The following is a 22,484-nucleotide window of genomic DNA, read 5'->3' on the forward strand; positions in this document are numbered from 1 at the left end:
TCGTCTTGTGTTTTTGGTTGCCAAAACCGTAGAAGCAAAAAAAGAGAAAGAAAAAAAAATCTATCGCATCCCAGCCTGCTGTGGTTGAACGCGATTAGGCAGAAGGATTGGATTGAGGTGTCAAAATTAATGGATTAATTGACAACAAATCAATTATCACACTAACATACCCAATATTTTAATGACATTTTAACTAAAGAAGGTCCAAAACTTAATAATGTTCTTATTTCTCTAGTACTTCATGAGATCAGACGGATTTGAGTTTCATCATAGTAAGACATTTGCATTCATCTGCTTTCTGAAAAACACCATCAATTTTTCTTGCGTGCTATTGCTTAGCTGTTGTTTAGTTGTTGTTTTTCATCCACTAAATATGACCAAATAAACAAAAATATTTGTTTAATAAACAGCAATCAGGGGGATCCGTACACTTGATTGATTATTCCATTAATTAATGGAATAATCAATGGGATAATTGAGTATGAAAGTGTCATCACGGGTTTGCAGTGCACACTTCATCAAGGTAAGATTAACATGAAATCAGTTTCAACCTGACAATGATAAAGTTAAAGTTAAAAAAGTTAAAGTTAAAGTCCCAATGATTTGGGCAAGACTTAGCTGTGACTAAAATTACTTTAACTTTGTCATTAGCAACGTTAGATGTATGTTTCAACGCCCACAATGGTTCGTCCAATTTCTTTAACACGTAATTCAAGACGTAGTTATAGGCTTTTAATAATTTATTGGCCTTCAGTTTATCATTGGTCTAAACTAGGGGTATCCAAACTACGGCCCGCGGGCCAACTGCGGCCCGCGGTCCAGTTTTTATTGGCCCGCAGCAAATTCTGAAAACATAATTGAATGTGGCCCGCACAACAGCTTGAGCACTTCTCAGTTTCCACAGTAGATGGAGCCCGCCACACAAAGCGCTTGACGTCCGATTAGCCCCCCCCGGAAGAGAAGAGAACGCGCAGCGTTGGACGTCCCACTAGCACACACACACCCCCCCGGAAGAGAAGGGAACGCGCCGCGTTGGACGTCCCACTAACACCCCCCCCACCCCCCCGGAAGAGAAGGGTACGCGCAGGGTTGGACGTCCTACTAACACCCCCCCCCGCGGGAGAGTAGCGACAACAAATATTGGCCCCCGGGCCCCTTCACGTTACTATATATGGCCCTCCTTGCAAAAAGTTTGGACACCCCGAGTCTAAACGCATAGGTATCAAACCCAATACAGATACAGCCCGCCACATCATCATCACCCTGTATGCCAAAAACACATATTGATCCTTGACACGGAGAAGACGAGGAGTGCCTTGCACTGTTGCACAAGACCAACAAAGAAAGTTCCCAGGAAACCTACTGGCACCCCCACCTCCTCCTCTGTTTACACGTGACAGTCAATATTTTGATCTGATAAAACGAGAAAAGCAACATGTTAGAGGAGTTCCTCAAGAAGACATCAAAACAGTTTCAGCCCTGATAACAAGTTAATAAAGTAAGTCAGTACTCTGTGCACACATAGAAGTACTTGTTTAAGAAAATCCGGGAATAGAAGTACACTCCTCTACTTAAGTAAAAACAACATACACAAAAAAAGTACATATTTGAAATGGGCATGAGCACAAGAGTAAACAGTAAATATCTTTATTACTATTATTTTTGATTTATTTTTAGCTCCGAAAGAAGCTATGACTACAATGCAGCCCGCGAAAAAAATGAGTTTGACACCCCTGGTCTACACTATTTGTACTGTGTCCTCTCTGCATCCATTGCAACCTGGTCAACCTGGAAGAGGGATCCTCCCATCTGTGGTCTCTTCTCAAGGTTTCTCATTTCCCCTAGTTGGAGTTTTGAGTTTTTCCTTGCCCTCCTGGGAGTTTACGATCAGGGGATGTTTGAGAATATTTGTCATTTTTCACATGTCTTGAGTGTTGTTAGACACCTAAATGTTGAACAGAGGCTGTGATGTACCGAAGTCAAATTCCTTGTTTGGCACGCCCAAACATGGCGAATAAAAATTCTTGAATCTTCTTGAATCTTCAAAAATGTTTTGTCAGTATAGAGAAGGATTCGCCGAAAGACTTTGTCATTGAGATGACACAAAAATAATGAACTGTGCTTCACTTTCTTATTATTGCGTATCTATGATGCACTCGTTTTCATAGCATTAGCGTCAGTCTTTCTGCTTATTTTAGAGCTGTGGGCTCTGTTTTCACTTGTGGGTGTATTTTGAGTAGTTGTTTCAGAAGAACTGTATCGAAGGTATTGTTGGTGAACACAGTGTGTTAAATGCATTCGTTGGCTTCTCGCTAGCTTGCTGGTTAACTTGACTGCAGTGCTTGTTTACAAGACGTGTTCATAAATATTGTGAGGGAGTTTATTTTGTTACGTGTTATGGTCAAGTCTTCTGCCGTTGACATCTTTTAATCAATCAAAAAGTTTGCGGTGCAAGTAAATGCTAACTTGCTAAAAGACTGCAAATATGTTTGACCAAAAAGATAGGTGCACATCTTGTGGCCTAGAGGGAGTGGGGTGCGAAGTATCTCATTATCTCAGTATCTCAGTAGCTCTGAACCGCACCTCAGAACAAGTATGAAAGAGGGACGTGTAATGCTATCAAAACAAGGAATACAGACAAAAGCATCACCGTTCCACTTTATAGAAACCCCAACGGAATGAGTAAAACTTAAAATGTGATATGTGAGCTTAATGGGAATTGTTTAGCCAATAAAATATTTACAGAAAATATAGATATGCGTATTTCTGAAAATGAAAATAATATGACTATAATGTCCTGTTATTTCGATGAGATTCATCATGTCTTTGTAATTATATACTGCAGATTCTTTTGTTCAGACAAGCCTTGTCTGAACAAAAGAATCTGCAGTATATGCTATAATGTCCCGGTATAACAGGAAAACATCAAACAAATCAAATAATAAAGTACTGCAACTTGATATTTTTTATTGTTTCTTACTAAAACATGGTTGCATGCAGACAGTCACTCTATAAACATGGAGTTCAATTGTATTCAGTATTCTTTCACTAAAATAACCTGCAGTAAATCAAACTCAAACATTTCATCAAATATACCTTATTATCAGAATTCACTGTTCTTGTCCACTTTTTTGGGGTACTTCTCACAATGATAAGTTTCCTACATTGACAAGTAACAACATCCAACAGGCTGTTAATATTCTAGGTAAGGGCCCTGAAACATTTCTAAGACGACACACAAGCACAATGGTTGCCAAGTTACTCCCTTGTATCCATGGAAATCTGGTATGCTGTCTACGTATAATCTCACTGCTTTTTTTCTGTTTACTGGTAAAATTGTTCACTCAAGAAGCTTCATTACTTAATGAGTCAGTCTATGATTGTAAACCCAAGATTACGTATATCTCAGGAGGTAATGGCCATGTTATGTTAGTACCTCTTGATATAAGGCAGAGGTGAATACATTCCAACCTACTGAGAGATCATATCTTAGCCTTGGTCCTTATCTCTCACAGCATATAAATTCTGAAAAGCAGATTGAGGCGGTGAACAACAGGTCTTAAAAAGTGAGGTCATGATGAAAGTGAAAAAATAAAAATAAAAGCAGTGAAGTAAATGTGGGTGTACATTTTCAAAAAGGAAATACTCAATATTTGAGCCATTGCTTAAGAATGTCTGTATTTTTGAACATTTCTGAAAATGCGGCAATGCTACGCCGGATGTGATTACTGCACTGTATGCAGAAGTAAGAATCGATTAATCAGTTGTCTCTCAATAATGAGTATACATAATAATAATAATAATAATAATAACAACAATAATAATAATCATAATAATACGACGCAAGCGACTCTTTAAAGTTCACAGTTGACTGATGAAAAGAAAGTTTAACCATAGTGGGTCTGAATATTATATTGTTCTTTAGTGTTTCGTTCCTGATATTCAAATTTGAAATGTCTGTTTAGAGGACTTATTCAAAGGAGCTCATTTTTGTCTTTTCGATAAAATTATTTTCCTTTCAAAATCATCAACATGTATGAGTGAGGCGGTAGCCTACTTGTGGTATACAAAGAGGGTAGGGGTATATGGAAGTAAATCTGTTCCATCGGACTTTGAATCTGAATTTGTGAGACTGAATATTTTCAGGATAGAAATTCCCAACACAGTGTACACACTTGTAAAATAATTCAGCATAAAACAAATCTAGCTGCTGAGAATTCAGAAACAACATCCGGGCACCCAAGGAGAAGCAATCATTTTCCATCTTTATTCATTGAACCCATCTCCACCCAAACTCAATGTGTATTTTATGATAACCTTTGCTATCTGGGTCTGGTACAGATGCTCTTTAGCTTGTTACACAGATTCCGCTTTCCTCCTCTACAATAAATATTGATTTGAAATACAGATTTAAAAATGATTGGATGTGCTTAATGGTTGAGATGACTTTTCTCCGGGAGATATTTGCCTTTGAGTATTTATTTGAATTTTGAAACAGAGAGAAGTTAAGGGACAAAAACATAAAAAAAAAAAAAAGTAAATAAAAACATGAAACCTTTGCTTAATTAACTGAAATAAGAATAAATCAATTTATATATGAGTTCAGAAACTATAACTATATATATAACAACTATAAAACTTTAGCAATGTAAAGTAAACAAAAGCTGAACATACTGGTATCCAGCCAACATTTCCAACATGTGGGTTTCAACATGGCCATATAAGCATGGGTTACATCTGGTTTTGCTCCTGGATTCCACCAGGGGCACACCTGTGTTAGCCCACATGATCTTGTATGGGTTTCCAACTAGGTCTTAGGTGGGTTCCGAATGGGCATTTATGTCTGACCCACCGAGGCACCCCGTGTGTATTTGACTATATGGGCTTGAACTAGGGATCTGAATAGTCCTTGTGTGCGCTCCCACAGGACAAATTATATGCAATCCATTTGTGTTTGCCCATTTAGGGCTCCACTGATTTTGGTGGCTCAGGTGCAGTCACATGCTCGGACAACGGCAATGCCAGGTGACTGAAGACTTGATCCAATTTGGAAAATACTTGTTTAAACAAGGGTGCATGAAAAAAAATTTGAAAAATAACAAAAGGCGAGGATGTGCAGAAGGTTAGACAAAACGACAAAAGGATAACGTAAGGCGTTACCACAAGACAAACAATTCAAAAGAGTCACATGTACTTACGGTGGCAAGAAGAAGAAGAAAAAACAAAATCCATAAGCGCACAGAACATACAAAAGTCATCACTTAGTACATGAGAGAAGTGAGCTCAAAAACTACAATGCACATGGAAAAGAGCGATGCAAACATTCTGCACCAGCACATTGCTGAAACTGCCCTCCAGTAGCTGCTGATTGGAAAAAGGTGCCTGGTGTGTAGGCCAGGTAATTCCCATGCCCACCTCGCTCAGACACTCCCCTTATTGCACCCACCGCATTTACCCAGTTCGAAATGCCCACAAATCCAAGATGGAGACGATGTGGAACCCGGTACCTTTGCCCACTTCCAGAGGCGTAGCCAGGAATTTTTCCAGTAGGGGCGCACGCCCACAGGAAAAAAAATCGAACATCACCCACGCCGTTCGCTGATCGCTAAAACAACATCCGGGTCTGGGAGGCAAACGGTGAATGGATAACATCGCGCACATAGAATAGCGCAAGCACATTCGCGCAAGACCGAAAGAAAAAAACGGCATGAAAATGAAGAATCAAAAAAGCTCGATGTTTTTCAACCGGGGCGCAGGGAGTCCTAACCGGGGCGCCGCCCCGGCTCGCCCCGGCTTGGCTACGCCTCTGCCCACTTCCAGCCCATATAAGATCATGTGGGCTAACATGTACAGGTGTGCCCCTGGTGGAACTCGGGAGCGAAAGCAGATGAAACCCATCCTTCCTTTGGTACCCAAGAAACACTCATTCACCACACTTGGGGCACAACTGGACATATTGGCAAGAAGAATTGAGGGTTAGATGAAATCACAGCTCTACTTAGTGGACAAACAGTGTAAGCACACTAGCTTGTATCTATGTAGACGAAAAGAATATTCATCCTGATTTGGGCTGATGTGGAATATTCTGAAAAGAGCTAGTATATAAGGCCGATTTAGTCGGCAGAATGATAATCGGTTCTGAACGGTATAATGACAAAACCCTCCACCGCATTTGGTCAAGTGTCTGTTTTTCACAACCCTGCAACCAGCCCTTGATGTCTCAAATATGATGTAAAACAATACTGTGTGTGTGTTTTTGTCAGTGTCAGAAGGAACCAATTTTATGATTTTTTTTTTCTTTTTCCTCGAGGCCACAGGAATAAAAGTGTTTCCAAGTTGTATGAATAGGTGCTTGTTGAGTATTTGTTTTGTCAAACAGCCTCTGATGTCGAGAGTGTTTCAAATATGTAGGTCTATTTTCAAATACTACCTATTTCATCTGATTTGTTAAACAGTCCCAGACAGGGGCACAAGTGTTTAATTCAACCAAATTTAATTCAACCCAATTCATTGAGAGATCATTTAAAGCATTTTCCTTTTGTTTTTAAATTTAGCAAGAGTTTGTGGTCGGGGTAAAGTGAACAGTTTAGTTGGCATGGTTTGAATCAGTCAAAAAATGTAGAAAAAAAAAAAACCAGAATCGTAATCAGTTTCTTTTATTTTGAAATTAATAAAAATCAAACGACAGTGAAAACCAAAATTTTTCTGACAGCAGTGATTGAGTAAATCACTTCTGCAATCAGTAATCAAAAATGCAATAATACATGAATTGTATACAGTGAATTGTAGATGTAGTAACATACCGTAGAAACAACAAAAGTGAAAAACACAATTTTTCTGACAGCAGCGATCGAGTAAAAAACTGCCATCAGTTATCAAAATGCTGGATTTAAATTTACATGATATATACAGTGACTTGTACTTGCAGTACTGATGGAAAATACTGAATTACCCTTCCAGTGAAATACTGTCTACAATTGCAGACATCATTGGCAGTAACATAGCTCACTGTTGATTCATTATTTGTAATCATAAAATATATATTGTTTTTTTCTAACCAGAATAAAACAAAAGGCTGTCGAGTCTGGGCACCCTTTTCTAAGGGCGATTACGACAAGACAACACAACACGACATGAATATAAAACAAAACAAAGAACAATACCAGTAACCGACTTTGGACTTTCATTCCAGCTCCAAGACTATTCTTGCCTGTCACGTTCTTACGATTGGGCTCTTTGAAAGCACTGGGATTTCTGTACAATATGTAGTGTTCTTTCAGTGAGTAACTGTTTACGAAAAGGCAGTCAGAGTTGTCAAGCGCGCAAAAAAGAATAGAAGGACAAACAGGCCCCAAGTAGAGTCGAGTGTTAGTGAACATAGAATGCTTGTGCACATTTCATCCGGACACGTCATCGAGTTGGCTAATAACGGCTAAGCTAAATGCTACACACTTATGCAGATGTGTTCTGATTACAATTTTGGGAGGGCATTAAATCTTCTTCTTCGATGACTTGCTTGGGGGGCGCCATTGTCAAATTTCTCCATGGGCATCGATTGGTCTTGAGCCATTGGGAACTGACACAGCGAGGCTGTCACCAAGGTGGATGATCTACTGTGCTACCTGTGGCTTCAATGAGGTCATTGGAAAGCGCACTGTGGGCATCTTGCACATGAAGCTGTTGACTTGGGCGCAAGACATTAGCTCCCATCTTCCAGTCTGAAAGAAAACAATCAGTTTCAGTGGACCGCATAGGTATTCTTCCAAATGCTCTTTTGGGCACCCACCTGCCGTAACAGAGCCACGCAGTGCTTGCCGAGGCCAACTCGCTGGTTGGGTTCTCCTGCGACCCAGTGGGTGAAGGTCACCTTCTGGCGGTCCGACCACACGAACATGCCGGGAAGCGCCAGGTCGTTCAATCCGGTCCACATGTTGCTGGTTTCTGCAGAGGATGGATGGGAACAGAGCTCTCATCCAGTTCTCAGGTATTGCACCCATCGAGTTATTCTACGGAGACTGTTAATTAACGTTTGGGATGCGCACCAAAGCTGGAGGCATTTTTCACCCACGCCTGCTCGACCTCGGTGCGGATGGATACCAGTTCGGCACCAAAACCACGGCAGACTTGTTGAGCATCAGCCCAGTTCCTTTCGTCGTCAAAAGGTTTGTAGCAGAATCCCGCAAACTCTTCCCAGTCAGGTGCCGAGCATCTGGGCTCTGCAGGCGAGACCCCGTGTGAGTTTTAGTGGTCATGACAGTTGGCGTGACATAAAGAAATGGTTTTTGAACTCACCCCCATCTGCAAACGTATAAGACACACCCAGTGGGTCGTCCAAACTGCAGATAGGAAAGCGGTAATTAGCTGGTGACTCTTCATGGGACTTTTCTGTGAAAGTTGGCCACTCACTGTCTGGAGATGATCCCGTTCCCAGTGGAGCCCGTGTAGACTTGCTGTTTGGGAGCTCGCATCACAATACAATCTCCTCCAATGTGATTCTGAATGACTCCAGCGTGAATGGCGGCGGCGCAAATGTGCGAGCTCTGCGTTTACACAAAGTTGCAGTCACATACAAGAACTTGACCAGTGGCTCAGGCACTCATGTACCTCAGAGTAGACCAATGTTCCAAAGACAAAGGGTTTGGCACAGCCTGGTGGACAGTAGAACCTGGAGAAGTCGCGCACACATTGTGAAATTGACGACAGGCGGTCATCGTCACCTTGTGTCAGGTGTGACTCACGTCATCGAATCGGTCAAGTGGAGGCTGTTGAACTGTCTGGCGCAGGTCATCGCATCTGTCGGACATAAGACGAGCTCATCGCATGTTTTGGGTTTGTTGTTTTCGGCAACCAAAGCGGTGGATTGTGTTGCTCACCGTCATGTGCGCATCCCAAGATGTCTAAGCGGAGGCCAAATTCTGGACGATTCTCCAGCGGCAGAATGCGGACGTACTGAGCGAACGCGGGCGTCTCAAGCAGATGAGTCCCACCACCGATGAACTAGAAATAGAACGTTTCCTTGTGTGTCGTGACAAGATTGGAGGATGAGGTTGCGGTTGACCTGATTAGCCCTGTGCTCACCTTCCCGTTTGGGTGTTTGGTCCACTTCCTCCGATCAACGCTCACCTTCATCTCAAGTTGGATGTCCCAGGAGCGAGTATTGTCGCTATCACACCACTGGGTCACGATCGCCGTCACCTTTCTCTTGTAACCAAGGTTCACCTGGATCCAGCTACCGACGGCTGGAGGGGACAAGACATTAGAACGCTCAGGAGACCACAGTGCCAAGCTGTCAATTATCTGCGTACGATCTTTTGACGGCTTCCAGCAGGACTCCCCGTTGAGGCGGGCTTTTTCTGGGGTTGCGTCTTCCATTGAGGAGGAGAGCTTGAAGAAAGAGTCTGCGAGGCTCCCGTCCGCGATGCCCAGACTGTCAAGACATACTGAGGACAGCCAAAAGTCATTTTCATTTGGAACGGATGCTTAAAGGCCAAATAAAATAAAAATCTGCCCATCTGTCCCCTCGTGGGACTCCTTGCATTGTTTCTTGGGATTGCAGAGCAGACGATCACGAGACGCAAAGCCCACCTTTGTGTTCACAGCTATAGACCATCTCCAGATATTTGGAGGGGGCAGGGCAGGAATCGTCCTCCAAAAGCTCAATGTGGCATTTTTGGTGGCCGTTGCACATTTTCCTGTAGCGAGGGAGGATGCCTTCCACTGCGCAGTACTCTGCAAGTTACAACACACCGGTGAGTCTGAGTGGGCCTGATGAGCATTGATGCACCTGAATGAGTTCACCAAGACAAAGTCGAACCAAACTAGCGCGTTTCTGCCCGATGAGCGTTTCTGCATATAGACTAATTTTGGCATCTGAACGATTTTTAAGCATTGGTTCATTTTCATTACATTTTGTCGCATGCCAAAGTTCTTTGGAGACTTTCAGGAGGAGAACAAGAAAAACACGTTGAATGAGCCTTCAGAGGTAGGCGGATAAATGCCTTAATTGGCGGCATCAAAATGGTGGCTTCTCAGGTCTTACCGTCGTCGTATGAGTAGCTGTCCACCAAGCAAACGTCGTCACGCTGACGACCGTAAAAGGCGGACTGGATGCTGATGCGGCCTTGCTCCTGACCCTCACCCTCACAAAAGAGGTCAGCAGAACCGTTGTTGCAGACAAGGATCTCCTTAAAGCCTGAAAAAGCATTGTCAGGTCATTTTTGCCTAGGATTGTTTGAAGCCACTGTTTAAGACGACTTACTGTCATGAGGCTGCGGAGGTTTTGGCGTGTTTCCTGCAAGAAAACAGCCAAAGATGTGAATCAGCACATTGTGAGAATCGTCTGAGCGTCGTCACGTCTTACCTCTTTTCTTGCAGATGTAGCCCCTTTTCTTCCTGCAATCGTCAAACTTCCAGCGACCGTTGCTTGTGAGTAAGGAAAGACAGGGTGCACCAGAGAGGTCACCGGGATCATCTGGAAGGAGACGACAGATGCTCGGCTCCGTTCCTCCGAGACAAACATCTGTTGGGTTTTTGACGTACCGCCGTCCATGAGCACGTAACCGAACGGGGATCCGTCAGTCCACTCGCTGCCGTCTTTCGTGATGTTGTTGTTGACGCCCAACCACAGAGAGGGAGAGCTCGGCAGAAAAGTGTACAGACCTTTGGAGATATGTGGTCAAATGTGCAACAAGCGTTTGAAACAATCCTGTTGGTGCTTTGCTCGCTGCCGGCTTCTTCCGGGAGGGGAGCAAAGATACACCAACTGCTCATTGGTAGTATTGATGAACATGCACGTGATTTGAATGACTAATTGTTAAAGGTTGTCCGAGGAAACAAATGCAGGTGACGTCTGGAGCTCCACCCATGTTGGGGGAATTCAACAGCCCTGACGGTAACCTGACAGACGGACAGCCTACTTTGTATGAAGGCCTGTTCATGTGAGTTGGTGATGCTGAGCAGATCGCCTCCGCGGCGGAGGCAGTCGTCTCGCGCCTCCTTCCAGGTCTTGGTGGGCCTGCGTTGAATCAAATAGCAGAAGTCGGAGGAGGATCGGTCCGGCCACCAGCCGCACTTTGCACTCCAGCCTGCAAGCGAGACTCCAGTCACTTGAGGGCAAACCGGTGACAAGAGACCACGTGTCGACTGCCGAGAGGGACGCCAACCTGCCGGCGGAGGAAGAACAAACTCTTGGACCTTGGCTGCAAGGAAAAGAGAGGACTCATTAGCACTCTTAGATCGAGGGAGCACACGGAAGTGCAAAGTGAGTGGTCTTCATTTTCGGACCTTTTTTACAGATGAATGACCGAATATTGGTGCAGGGCCAGTCCTCAACTTGTCCAGTTGGCGATAGCGCACAGCAATTACCACGTCCTGTTGGCCGGTTTAGCACCCATGCAATGTTGCCCTGCGGACGACACGCCAAAAATGACTTTGGTCATGACTGGTAATTGTCGTTTTAGTGTTTCAGTATTGTGGTCTGATTATTTGTGGTAAATGTGTTTTCATTTGACAGGGTCGATTGGTGGTCGAGGCGTGGTGTGTGAGTGACTGGGTGTGGGTGTACAACCTGTCAGGTATGTGGAATTTAGGAGTTGGATTAGAACATAGTTTTAATTGTTTAGTGACACACTTTTTACAGTTGTTCACATATACCGCTGCCTGCTGTCCTTTTTTGTTTGTTCTGTTATTCTTTTTTGGTTTTAATACATTTTGTAAACTTATTTCATCTCGGGTCATTGATTCACCCCACCTGCATTACACTTGTAAATTACAATACTACACACATAGTTCCACAACTTTGTCCTTGGTAACGGTCCAGATGATTTACACATTCAATGTTTATCTCTTCTCGTCACATTTGTCCTCACTTGGAACTTTTGCCATTCGATATGACACCTGCATTCTGAGCAAATGACAACTTTTGTAGACTGCTCTAAACGTTTCACTTACCGTAGGTGTTGCGTCGCTCCACTCAAAGTTGTCCTTGTTCTTCTTGAGTCCCACCCAAGATTGCACTCCTCCTGCATATGGTGCGTGAGCTTGGGGATATCAAAGAAGCAAGGAAATTTAGCACAAGAAGAGCACCGTGTCAGACATTGTGAAGCGCTCGGGGACGATTGCTGGTATCGGCAGTTGACGCTCACCAGCCAAGAATTGGCTATCAACCAGTGAATGGACGCTGGCCAAGTGACCGTTCCATTCTTTGCAGAACCTCTCAGCTGCCTCCCAAGTTCGCTTCATCCCCTCAAAGTGATAGCAAGAGTCCCTATACAGGAAGTCGCCAGGGTTGCAGTAGGAAGCTGAAGCCACCAAGACACATGGATTACAAATCCACAAGACAGTGCAGGTGTGGAAAAAAACGTCGCTGCCACTCACTCTCCACTCGATTGTAGCCGATTCCATAGTCTTTGTAGGAACACAGTCGTCCGTCTGGGCAGGCTGCAGGAGGACAACATGATTGCATTTTCTTCTCCTTTGAGCGTCAACATCGCAACGGACGTGTGGACTTACCGTCGAGCGGCCGCTCGCACATGTACGCCAATGAGGATCCGCACGAGCCATGTCTCCACTTTCCAGGCTGACTGTCAACGTACACACCTTGGTTGACGTAAGCGCAGGATTCATTGTTGGGGCTGTTGAGAAAAGTCGGGAAAAAGGAAAAACACATCCGACAAACGTGCCAATTAGGAGGCTTTTCCTCCTTTCTCATCAATACGTGTGCTCTCTCAAAATTCGCAGATGGGGTCCATAATCTCGCTGTGTGTTCCGCCTGACAACAAAAGGACGCAAAGAGGTGACCTTCTTACCTTCTATCTTGACGCGAGTCCCAGTTGGTGTAGGTCGGCGTCACACCGGTGTCGGACAAAGACAGTCTTTTTTCTCCTGCTTCAAAAAACCGACACCAGGCCACGTCGCAGTTCTGCCGAAAGCAATCGCAGGTGACAGTTAAGTACCAGCGGAGAGTCAACGTATTCCACCGCTTTCGTCTCACCAGATTGGAACGTCCGATCCAGAACGGCTTGTCGCCCATTTGCTCCTTCACGAAGCTTTGCTCGTCCTCGGAGGTGATGGAGACCAGGTCGCCGCCCTCCCGGACGCAGTCGTAACGAGCCCCCAGCCAACCGTTGGTGGTCTCCATCTTCTTGTAGCAGTTGGAGCCAAAGCGGCGCCACCCTTTGGTCCTTTCACATGTCTGAACGACTGAGGACACATTTGGGGATTACGCGCTCAGTTTCAGACAAATGCGTCATCTGCATCAACGCTCACGTACGACAAAAAATGTGTCTGTTGACACACATTGGGGAGAATCGGCCGAGCATCTCGTCTTACCTCTTCTCTTGCAGACGTAGCCGCGCTTCTTCTCGCAATCGACAACTTCCATGCCGCCGTTGCCACGGAGTAAGGAGTTGCAGCGTCGGCCGGGGGGGTCACCAGGGTTACCTTGAAAGAGACCACAGATGCTCAGCGCTCCTTCCTTCCTCCAAACATCGGCCAGGTTTTAGACCCACTTGCGCCCAAAAGGACGGAACTCGGTGAGGATTCGTCAGACTGCTCGCTGCCGACTTCAACAATGATGTCGCTGGCGTCCAACCACAAAGAGGAACCGCTTGGCAGAAGCCCTTTGGGTCAAAGGTAAATACAGAACAGAAGGTTGAAGCATCTTACAGATGCGAGTGCAAAACGCTGAACTGAAACAAAGTGCGGGTGACGTCTGGGTTGGGTCCTTGTTCATGGGGGTCACAAGCTTATTTTTGGTCTTTTCTTTGGAATGACAGAAACTCGGCAAAATGTTGACGCGAGTCGGTGGTCTCTCGATTTAACTTTCTTCCGCATGGATTATTTCATCAAGCACTTCAGATGCACCAAAAAGCGCAGCAGACTGTGGACGGCCTACCTCGTATGAAGGTGCGTTCGTTCGAGTCGGTGATGGCGAGCAGGTTGCCTCTGAGGCGGGCGCACTCGTCTCGCGCCTCCTTCCAGGTCTTGGTGGGCATGGCGTTGATCAGGTAGCAGAAGTCGTTGGCGGGGTTCTCCCGCCACCAGCCGCACTTTGCACTCTTGCCTGCAAGCGAGACTCGAGTCACTTGAGGGCAAACAAGATTCTGCATGTGGGCTGCAGGCTGGGACGCCCACCTGACGCTGATGCCGACGCCGGAAGTAGCGGAAGAGAAGCTCTGGCCTTGCCTGCAAGCGGGATCAAATATGAGAGAGCAACGAGAAGACAAAGGGCAAAGGAGAGGTCGTGACTTTCTGACCTTTTTGACAGATGGATGGACGAAGGCCAGTACAACCCTCAAGCTGAATTTCTCCATTCTCATTCAACTTTGCGCAGTCATCTGAATTTTGAGTAGGGTTCTTTGTGACGTTGTCCTGCGGAGGATACAGCGTGTTTGGTGTTGTAATTGCTCTGATGGCTTCTTGCAAAATGTCCTTCAAAGTCACCTCACTGATTCAAATCTGTTTTTCTTCTCACCATTCTCATCATTTCCAGAACCAACAGAAATTGTTGCAATATTCCAACCTGAGTTTCAGATTGAAACTTTCCAAACCCTAAATTGTTTATTTTTAGTCTGAAAAAAGTTCCCCTGTAAAATGATTGGTGCACTTTCATTGTTTGTTTTTTTTTCCTTGTATATCACAATTCTTAGCCATCAAACTAAAGGACATTTTTCAACAAATTCAAATCTATTTGACAGGAAGACCATTCTTGTCAGATGTTTCCTCCCTATTGAATCAACTCTGTTCTACTAAAATGACACTTTTTAATGTTTTGCTTTCCAACATGACAGCTTCATAAGTGACCATATTTTAGACCTCCGTTGCAAACGTGTCACTTACTGTAGAAGATCCGTCGAGCCACTCAAATTTGGCTGTGCTTTTCTTGAATCCCAGCCAAGGTTGAACTCCTCGCACGTGAGCTTGAGGAAAGCAGAACAAGCGCTTGTGACGATGTTGTGAATCATGGCGGGACGATTGGTCAGTTTGTCTTGACGCTCACCAGCCAAAAATCGTCTGTCAACCGGTGAGCGGACGCTGGCCAAGAGACCTCTCTTTTCCTTGCAGAAATCTTCAGCCGCTTGCCAAGTATTAGGCGTCCCCTCAAAGTGATAACAAGAGTCCTTGTACAGGAACTCGTTAGAGTCACAGTCGGAAGCTGAAACCCAAAATAAACTCATTAGAAAACCACAGCGAGACGGAGTAGGTGTAAAACGAAAAAAGAAACAAAACGACAAGGAGACGCTGCGGGTGTCAAAAGAAGCGTCGCTGCCACTCACTCTCCACTCGACTGTAACTGTAACCTAAGTCTTTGTAGGAACACGGCCATCCATCTGGGCAGTCTGCAGAAAGATGACATGGTTGCGCTTTTCTCCTTTCAAACATCATGTCAAACGTGCAGACTTACCTTTGGGCGACCGCTCGCACATGTACACCAATGAGGATCCGCACGAGCCATGTCTCCACTTTCCAGGCTGACTGTCTCCGTGCACACCTTGGTTGAGGTATGCGCAGGATTCATCGTTGAAGCTGTCGGCAAACGTCGGTATAAGCGAGACACATCCGACAAACGTGCCAATTTGGAGGTTTTGCCCTTTTTTTCTGATGAAAACTCACCCAAACCTTTTTTATATGTATATATTTATAAATATACACCGTAATTTTCGGACTATAAGTCGCGTTTCTTTTCATAGTTTGGGTGGGGTGGGCGACTTATAATAAGGAGCGACCTATATGTTTTTTTTTCAAAATTTTCAACAAAAAAAAAAAAAAGTGAAACCGCGAGAAATGAACCGCGATGTAGCAAGGGATCACTGTAATTTGAATTTCAAGTGACGTCAGCAGCGCGGCGGTTGTTTACAAAAAGGACAACGATTGATCACGGGATGACGAAGATGACGAAGGGCCCCACGTACTACCGGCATCATTAGCGGCTTTGTTTCTAAGTGACACGGAGGACGAAGAGTTTGAAGGATTTAAGGATTTGAAGTGACACAGAAGGTTTGAAAAACTATTATGGCTTTTACGCACGCCCGGTCCTACTCTACGGAGCTCTCTTTCACCTCCGTGGATGAAAGTCGAGGGCTGGCGCTCGGCCGGGTGGCTGTCAGGGGATGGTGGATGGGGCTCGGTCATGGCTTTTACGCACGCCCGGTCCTATTCTATGGATCTCTCTTCCACCTGGAAGTCCACACCGCCACACGCCTGGAAGTTTGTTTTGTTAAATAAAGAGCCGTTTACCAAACCCACGTCTTTCCTTGTACTTTGTTAACGCTACAATATAGTTGTATACTAGATCTGTGGAATAACGACGCGGCGTTGTTGACAAAGGACGAGGAATTTGATCGATCGATGGATTTAATGATTTAGAGTGCACAGATGGTTTGATAATATTATTGCTTATATAATAGTTATTTGATATCTAATTTATATATCGTTATATGGGCCTGTGGAATATTTTGAAGTGCAAGCACCGTCAGCGGCGCGCACCCATTGTTGACAAAGGACGATCGATGGATTTAATGAATTGGAGTGACACAGATGGTTTTATAAACGTGTTATTCATGTAATAGTTCATTTTAATAACTCCTAATGTTACGTCAGGCCCGTTCTCAGCTCTTCGTTTGTGTTTATTTCACGTTAGCATACCTATCGTTTAGCCCAGGGGTGCCCAATACGTCGATCGCGATCAACCGGTCGATTGCGTGATATTAAATCTTTTTTATTTTATTTTTTTATTTTATTTTTATTTTTTTCGCACTTTACGCGTGTACAAACAACGGCGGTAACAACACAACACAAACACGCTAGCTCGCGAGTTCCCTCCAATTGTCAGAACCCTGTTTTTTCTCTTAAACTTAAGAAAGGGTATAAAAATGAGTGGGGCAGCTGGCCATAGTAAGAAGTATCACTTTCATAGGGAATGGGAGTAGGACTTTTTTTTCATATTTTTTTTTTTTTTAGTGGGTAGATCTTTGTGACTTGGTCATTTCAAAAGTAGCTCGTGAGCTGAAAAAGTTTGGGCACCCCTGGTTTAGCCTGTTGTTGCTCGTTCATGTTTATTCTTGGTGTTGGATTTTGTCGAATAAATTTCCCCCCAAAATGCAACTTACGCTCCGAAGCGACTTATATATGGGGTTTTTTCACGTTATTGTGCATTTTATGGCTAATGCGACCTTTATTCAGGAGCGACTTTTAGTCTGTATATTACGGTATATATATGTACATATATATATATATATATATATATTTTTTTTTTTAACCTCGTCACGTGCGCATATTTTGGAAAGCAATTCGAAAATATCAACATGCATCCCACCTGACACTGGATGCAAAGAGGTGATCTTCTTACCTCTGGTCTTGACGCGGGTCCCAGTTGGCGTAGGTCGGCGTCACACTGGTGTAGGACCAAGTCACACTCTTTTCGCCCGCTTTAAAAAACTGACACCAGGTCTCGTTGCAGTTCTGCAGAGTCCAAACTCATTGTCAATGGCGTACCAATAGTGAGCCAACAGCCACTTGCTTGCGGTTCCATCTCAACTACCAGTAGCGAGCCAACAGCAGCCTGCACTTACCAGATTGGAGAGTCCGATCCAGAACGGTTTGTTGCCCATTTGCTCCATCACAAACATTTCCTCGTCTTCAGAGGTGATGGAGACAAGGTCCCCGCCCTCCCAGAGGCAGTCGTGACGAGCCCCCAGCCAACCGTTGGGGGTCTCCATCTTCTTGTAACAGCTTGAGCCGTGAGGACTCCATCCGTTGACTGTGTCACATGTTGGCTCATTATGGGTTAAAGCTGATGAAACATCAAAGTTCCCATGGTCATTTTCCAACCTTCGGTGAAAACCAGAAATTCAGCAAACAAGCAAGAATGTACGCCACCTAATGGGGCGCTGCACCAAAAGGACCTCCAAAGCGACAGGAGAAAAGTTATTTCGAATTGCTATTTTATGTATTTATTTAACAGCTGTCTCTTCACGTGTGATCATTAACAGAGGCGCTGCACTGATAGGTGCGCCTCTGCTCTGTGCCCCTCACCTCCGCCCACACACACGCAGAGGCGCTCCAGAGCAAAGGAGCCTTCTCGAGCATGCGAGTGTTTTCTAAAGAATTCAGGTGATGGTTTGCACATTTTATCTTGTACAAGTAAATTTTGTCAAATAAAACAATTCCATTTAGGAAATTATGAGGATTGTACACTTGACCATCAACCCCCACATCCCTGGTTGTCATATGGCCACCCCAGCTGATGCAGGGCCCCCCTCGGCCACCCCAATGAAAAAGTGCATTCAACTCAGGACATTGGCGAACATATTCTTCTTAAACAAAATCCGAAATAATGGGCCATTAAAATCACCTCAAATGAGCAGGGCTACTTCCCAAAGCACTGGCTGTTCTAGACAGGGGTGTCTCCAGAGGCAGGTTGGAGGTTATACACCCCCCCCCCACCCACACCCCCACACACCCAGCCCCCCCCCCCCCCCCACACACACATTTCTGCATTCCCTGCATGTCACATTTTTCTGCATCGCGCATAAATATATTTATATAATACATATCTTAGTGCAATTTTCAACTCGTGCTGCTACAGATGATTATTTAGCTAATAGAATACCCATGGTATAGTCACTATACTGCGAGCTGATCTTGCATAACCCTCATTAGCTTACAGCCTGAATTCTTTACGCTATGAAAGTAAAGTAAAAATAAAGACAAGCATCGTCATGTCATTTTTGTTTTGCATCGTTTGAAGTCACCGTTCAGAGACTTACCAGGAAGAGGCTGCTGAGGCTTTGCCGGGATTCCTGGAAGACAAAAGCCAAAGACTCGAGTCAGCACGTTGTGAGAATCCACTGAGCGTCGCCACGTCTTACCTCTTTTCTTGCAGACGTAGCCCCTTTTCTTCCTGCAATCGTCAAACTTCCAGCGGCCGTTGCTTGTGAGTAAGGAAAGACAGGGTGCTCCAGAGAGGTCACCGGGGTCATCTGGAAGGAGACGACAGATGCTCAGCTCCATTCCTCCGCAACATTTCAGACAAACATCGATTGGGTGTTTGACCCACCTCCGTCCATGAGCACGTAACCAAACGGGGATCCGTCAGTCCATTCGCTCCCGTCTTTCGTGATGTTGTTGTTCACGCCCAACCACAGAGAGGGAGCGCTCGGCAGAAAAGTGTACAAACCTTTGAAGGTAAATGGTAAAATGTGCAACAAGAGTTTGAAACATTCTCGTTGGTGCTCTGCTCGCTGACGGCTTCTTCCAGGGGGGAGCAACGATAGACCAACTGCTCAACATGCAATCCCGAAGTATCGTAGATTCAAGTGTATTAAAAGTTGTCCTCCTAACCAAATGCAGGTAACGTCTGGAGCTCTGCCCATATTGGGGGAATTCAACAGCCCTGACGGACGGACAGCCTACCTTGTATGAATGCCTGTTCATTTGAGTCGGCGATGCTGAGCAGGTCGCCTCCTCGGCGGAGGCAGTCGTCTCGCGCCTTCTGCCACGTCTTGGTGGGCCTGCGTTGGATCAGGTAGCAGAAGTCGTCGGAGGATCGGTCCAGCCACCAACCGCACTTTGCACTCCAGCCTGCAAGCGAGAGTCAAGTCACCTGAGGGCAAACCGGCAACAAGAGACCACATGTCGACTGCCGGGTGGGGCGCCCACCTGCCGGCGGAGGAAGAAGAAACTCTTGGACCATGGCTGCGAGAAAAGAAGAGGGATGGTTATGAGAGAGCATATAAAAGTGCAAAGTGATTGGTTGTCATTTTCGGACCTTTTTTACAGATGAATGGCCGACTTTCGGTGCAGGGCCAATCCTCAAGTTGACCAGTCGGCGACAAGGCAGAGCAGCCACCACGCCCTTTCGGCCCGTTTGGCACCCACACAATGTTGCCCTGCCGACGACACGCCAGAAGTGACTTTGGTGCGTTTGGGCTTGCTTCCCACCGCATTTCCTCCAAAATGATGAGTCCTTTTTTCCTCCCACTGATCAATATTTTCTCAACCCTTTCCTACAGGCTGACTTGAATTCATTTTACAATTTTCTTCCAGTTAAATCACAACTTGAGTTTCATACTCGAACTTTTCCAGTCGTTTTATTCTCAGAAATGTCTAACCTTAACCTCTGAAATTCTGCACTTTGATTTTTCACTTCATTCACTTTCATTCTCATCATTTCATAACTTTGTCCTTGTTGATGCTTCAGCTGATTAACACCTTCAATGTTTATCTCTTTTTGTAACATGGTGACCATTCTTGCCAAAGTCTAACTTTCATTGTTCTGTAAAATTTGGCTTCCGATATGACACCTTCATTCTGAGCAAATGACAACTTTTGTAGACTGCTCTAAACTTTTCCCTTACCGTAGGTGTTGCGTCGCTCCACTCAAAGTTGTCCTTGTTCTTCTTGAGTCCCACCCAAGATTGCACTCCTCCTGCATATGGCGCGTGAGCTTGAGGATATCAAAGAAGCAAGGAAATTTAACACAAGAAGAGCATCGTGTCAGACATTGTGAAGCGCTAGGGGACGATAGCTGGGATCGGCAGTTTGTCTTGAAGCTCACCAGCCAAGAATTGGCCATCAACCAGTGACTGGACGCTGGCCAGGTGACCACCGTTCCATTCTTCGCAGAACCTCTCGGCTGCCTCCCAAGTTCGCTTCATCCCCTCAAAGTGATAGCAAGAGTCCCTGTACAGGAAGTCGCCAGTGTCGCAGTAGGAAGCTGAAGCCACCAAGACACATGGATTACAAATCCACAACAAAACAGTGCAGGTGTGAAAAAAAGCGTCACTGCCACTCACTCTCCGCTCGATTGTAGCCGATTCCGTAGTCTTTGTAGGAACACAGCCGTCCTAACGGGCAGGCTGCAGGGGGACGACCTGATTGCATTCTTTTTCTCCTTTGAGCGTCAACATCAACGGAGTCGACTTACCGTCGAGCGGCCGCTCGCACATGTACGCCAATGAGGATCCGCACAAGCCATGTCTCCATTTTCCAGGCTGACTGTCTACGTGCACACCTTGGCTGACGTACGTGCAAGATTCATCGTTGGAGCTGTCGGAAAAAAAGCGTGAAAAACGAGACACACATCCAACAGACGGGCTACGTTTTTTTCTCCATCTTCTGATAAAAAGTAAACAAAGGTGCTTCATGGCGTGCTCACACATTTTAAAAAAGGGGTTCCAAAATCTCCCCGTGCATCTTGCCCGTCACAGGACGCAAAAAGGTGACCTTCCTACCTTCCGTTTTGACTCGAGGTCCAGTTAGCGTAGGTCGGCGTCAGAGCAGTGTCGGACCAAGTCAGCCTCTTTTCTCCCGCTTCAAAAAACTGACACCAGTCCTTGTCGCAAACCTGCCAAAACCAATACTGGTTGTCACTCGAGTACCAGTAGGAAGCCCACTTGCGCTTCCGTCTCACCAGATTGGAGAGTCCGATCCAGAACGGCTTGTCGCCCATTTGCTCCTTCGCAAACTTCTCCTCATCCTCCGAGGTGATGGAGACCAGGTCGCCGCCCTCCAAGACGCAGTCGTAACGAGCACCCAGCCAACCGGTGGTGGTCTCCATCTTCCTGTAGCAGCTGGAGCCGAAGCCGTGCCACCCTTTGGTCATTGCACATGTCTGAATGCCTGAGGGAACATTTTGGGATTACTCTGACGTAATAACGCACAGTTTTTTGTCTTCTTTGCTAAAATTATTCATTCAGTTTCAGCCAATTGCGTCACCTGCATCACTACTTACTAGGGGTGTAACGATTCATCGATACACATCGATTAATCGATATAATGCTCTACGATGTATTGGCATCGATGCTAAACGTAAACATCGATTTATATCGCCGTGTTTGACCTCGGACATTAGACGCGACTTTATTTTGAAATCCAGTTCATTGTTGCTTGCTTCCTCTTTCCGGGAGCAGTACGCGGCGTGCTGTGTTGTGAGCAGAGCAGGCACGTGAAAGGGGAGCCGACAACTACGCGGCTCCTGGGCTGGTGCTATGGCTAGTGTCCAAGAAGACAAGGAAATTCGCTCCCCTTTGGGCTTCAAGTCATTCGTTTGGAAGCACTTTGGATTCCAAAGAAAAGATGGCTCAACGGACAATTAAAATTATTGTAAATAAATAGTTCAGTAATGCACTTTAAAGTTAATGGTATTACAAAAAAAGAAAGAATATTCATTTTTCTTTACTTATATGAGAAAAAATATAGGAATTTGATAAAGTTCAGTGTTAAAATAAGCACTTTGTATACTACAATACTCTTGTAATTTCCTAAATAAAGAGTTTGCAGTACCTTGTTGATTTTGCGTGTGAATTGTTATAAATCAGGATATTGTTCTATATTTTTTATTTAAAAAAAAAGAAAAAAAAGAAAAATATCGATCGTGGAGCACTATATCGTGATGTATCGTGAATGAATCACAGCAGGCTTTAAGATATTGGCAATAATAGTATCGTGATCCTTTGTATCGATATGATATCGTATCGTGACAA

General features: G+C 45.0%; 2 protein-coding genes across 2 annotated transcripts in view; both read right to left on the reverse strand.

The window, feature by feature from the left end:
- The window catches only part of LOC119131662 (lymphocyte antigen 75-like), a 1,013,224-nt gene that overhangs the window by 968,269 nt on the left and 22,471 nt on the right, over window positions 1-22,484 (reverse strand). The window contains exons 13-18 of the mRNA XM_037266296.1: window positions 20,558-20,716; window positions 20,358-20,446; window positions 19,769-19,889; window positions 19,660-19,695; window positions 19,414-19,581; window positions 19,058-19,177 (exon numbers count right to left, since the gene is read on the reverse strand). Coding sequence (XP_037122191.1) covers window positions 19,058-19,177; window positions 19,414-19,581; window positions 19,660-19,695; window positions 19,769-19,889; window positions 20,358-20,446; window positions 20,558-20,716 — 693 coding nt within the window. The remainder of the gene's footprint in view (window positions 1-19,057; window positions 19,178-19,413; window positions 19,582-19,659; window positions 19,696-19,768; window positions 19,890-20,357; window positions 20,447-20,557; window positions 20,717-22,484) is intronic.
- On the reverse strand, window positions 7,393-7,936 carry LOC119131763 (perlucin-like). Its single transcript, XM_037266472.1, has 2 exons — window positions 7,787-7,936; window positions 7,393-7,718 (listed from the first exon to the last, which is right to left on the reverse strand). Exons 1-2 carry the CDS (start codon window positions 7,928-7,930, stop codon window positions 7,611-7,613), a joined length of 252 nt encoding a protein of 83 aa, XP_037122367.1. The 5' UTR covers window positions 7,931-7,936; the 3' UTR covers window positions 7,393-7,610.

The sequence above is a fragment of the Syngnathus acus genome, chromosome 12 (assembly GCF_901709675.1).
Source record: "Syngnathus acus chromosome 12, fSynAcu1.2, whole genome shotgun sequence".
NCBI classification, from domain to species: Eukaryota; Metazoa; Chordata; class Actinopteri; order Syngnathiformes; family Syngnathidae; genus Syngnathus; species Syngnathus acus.

Bases quoted from the DNA above. Each gene is read 5' to 3' on its own strand.
- LOC119131763 (XM_037266472.1), bottom strand. From the start codon at position 7,930: ATGTGGACCGGATTGAACGACCTGGCGCTTCCCGGCATGTTCGTGTGG. The intron at 7,719-7,786 runs GTGGGTGCCCAA...GTTTTCTTTCAG, and splicing joins GCGTGGCTCTGTTACGGCAG to ACTGGAAGATGGGAGCTAAT.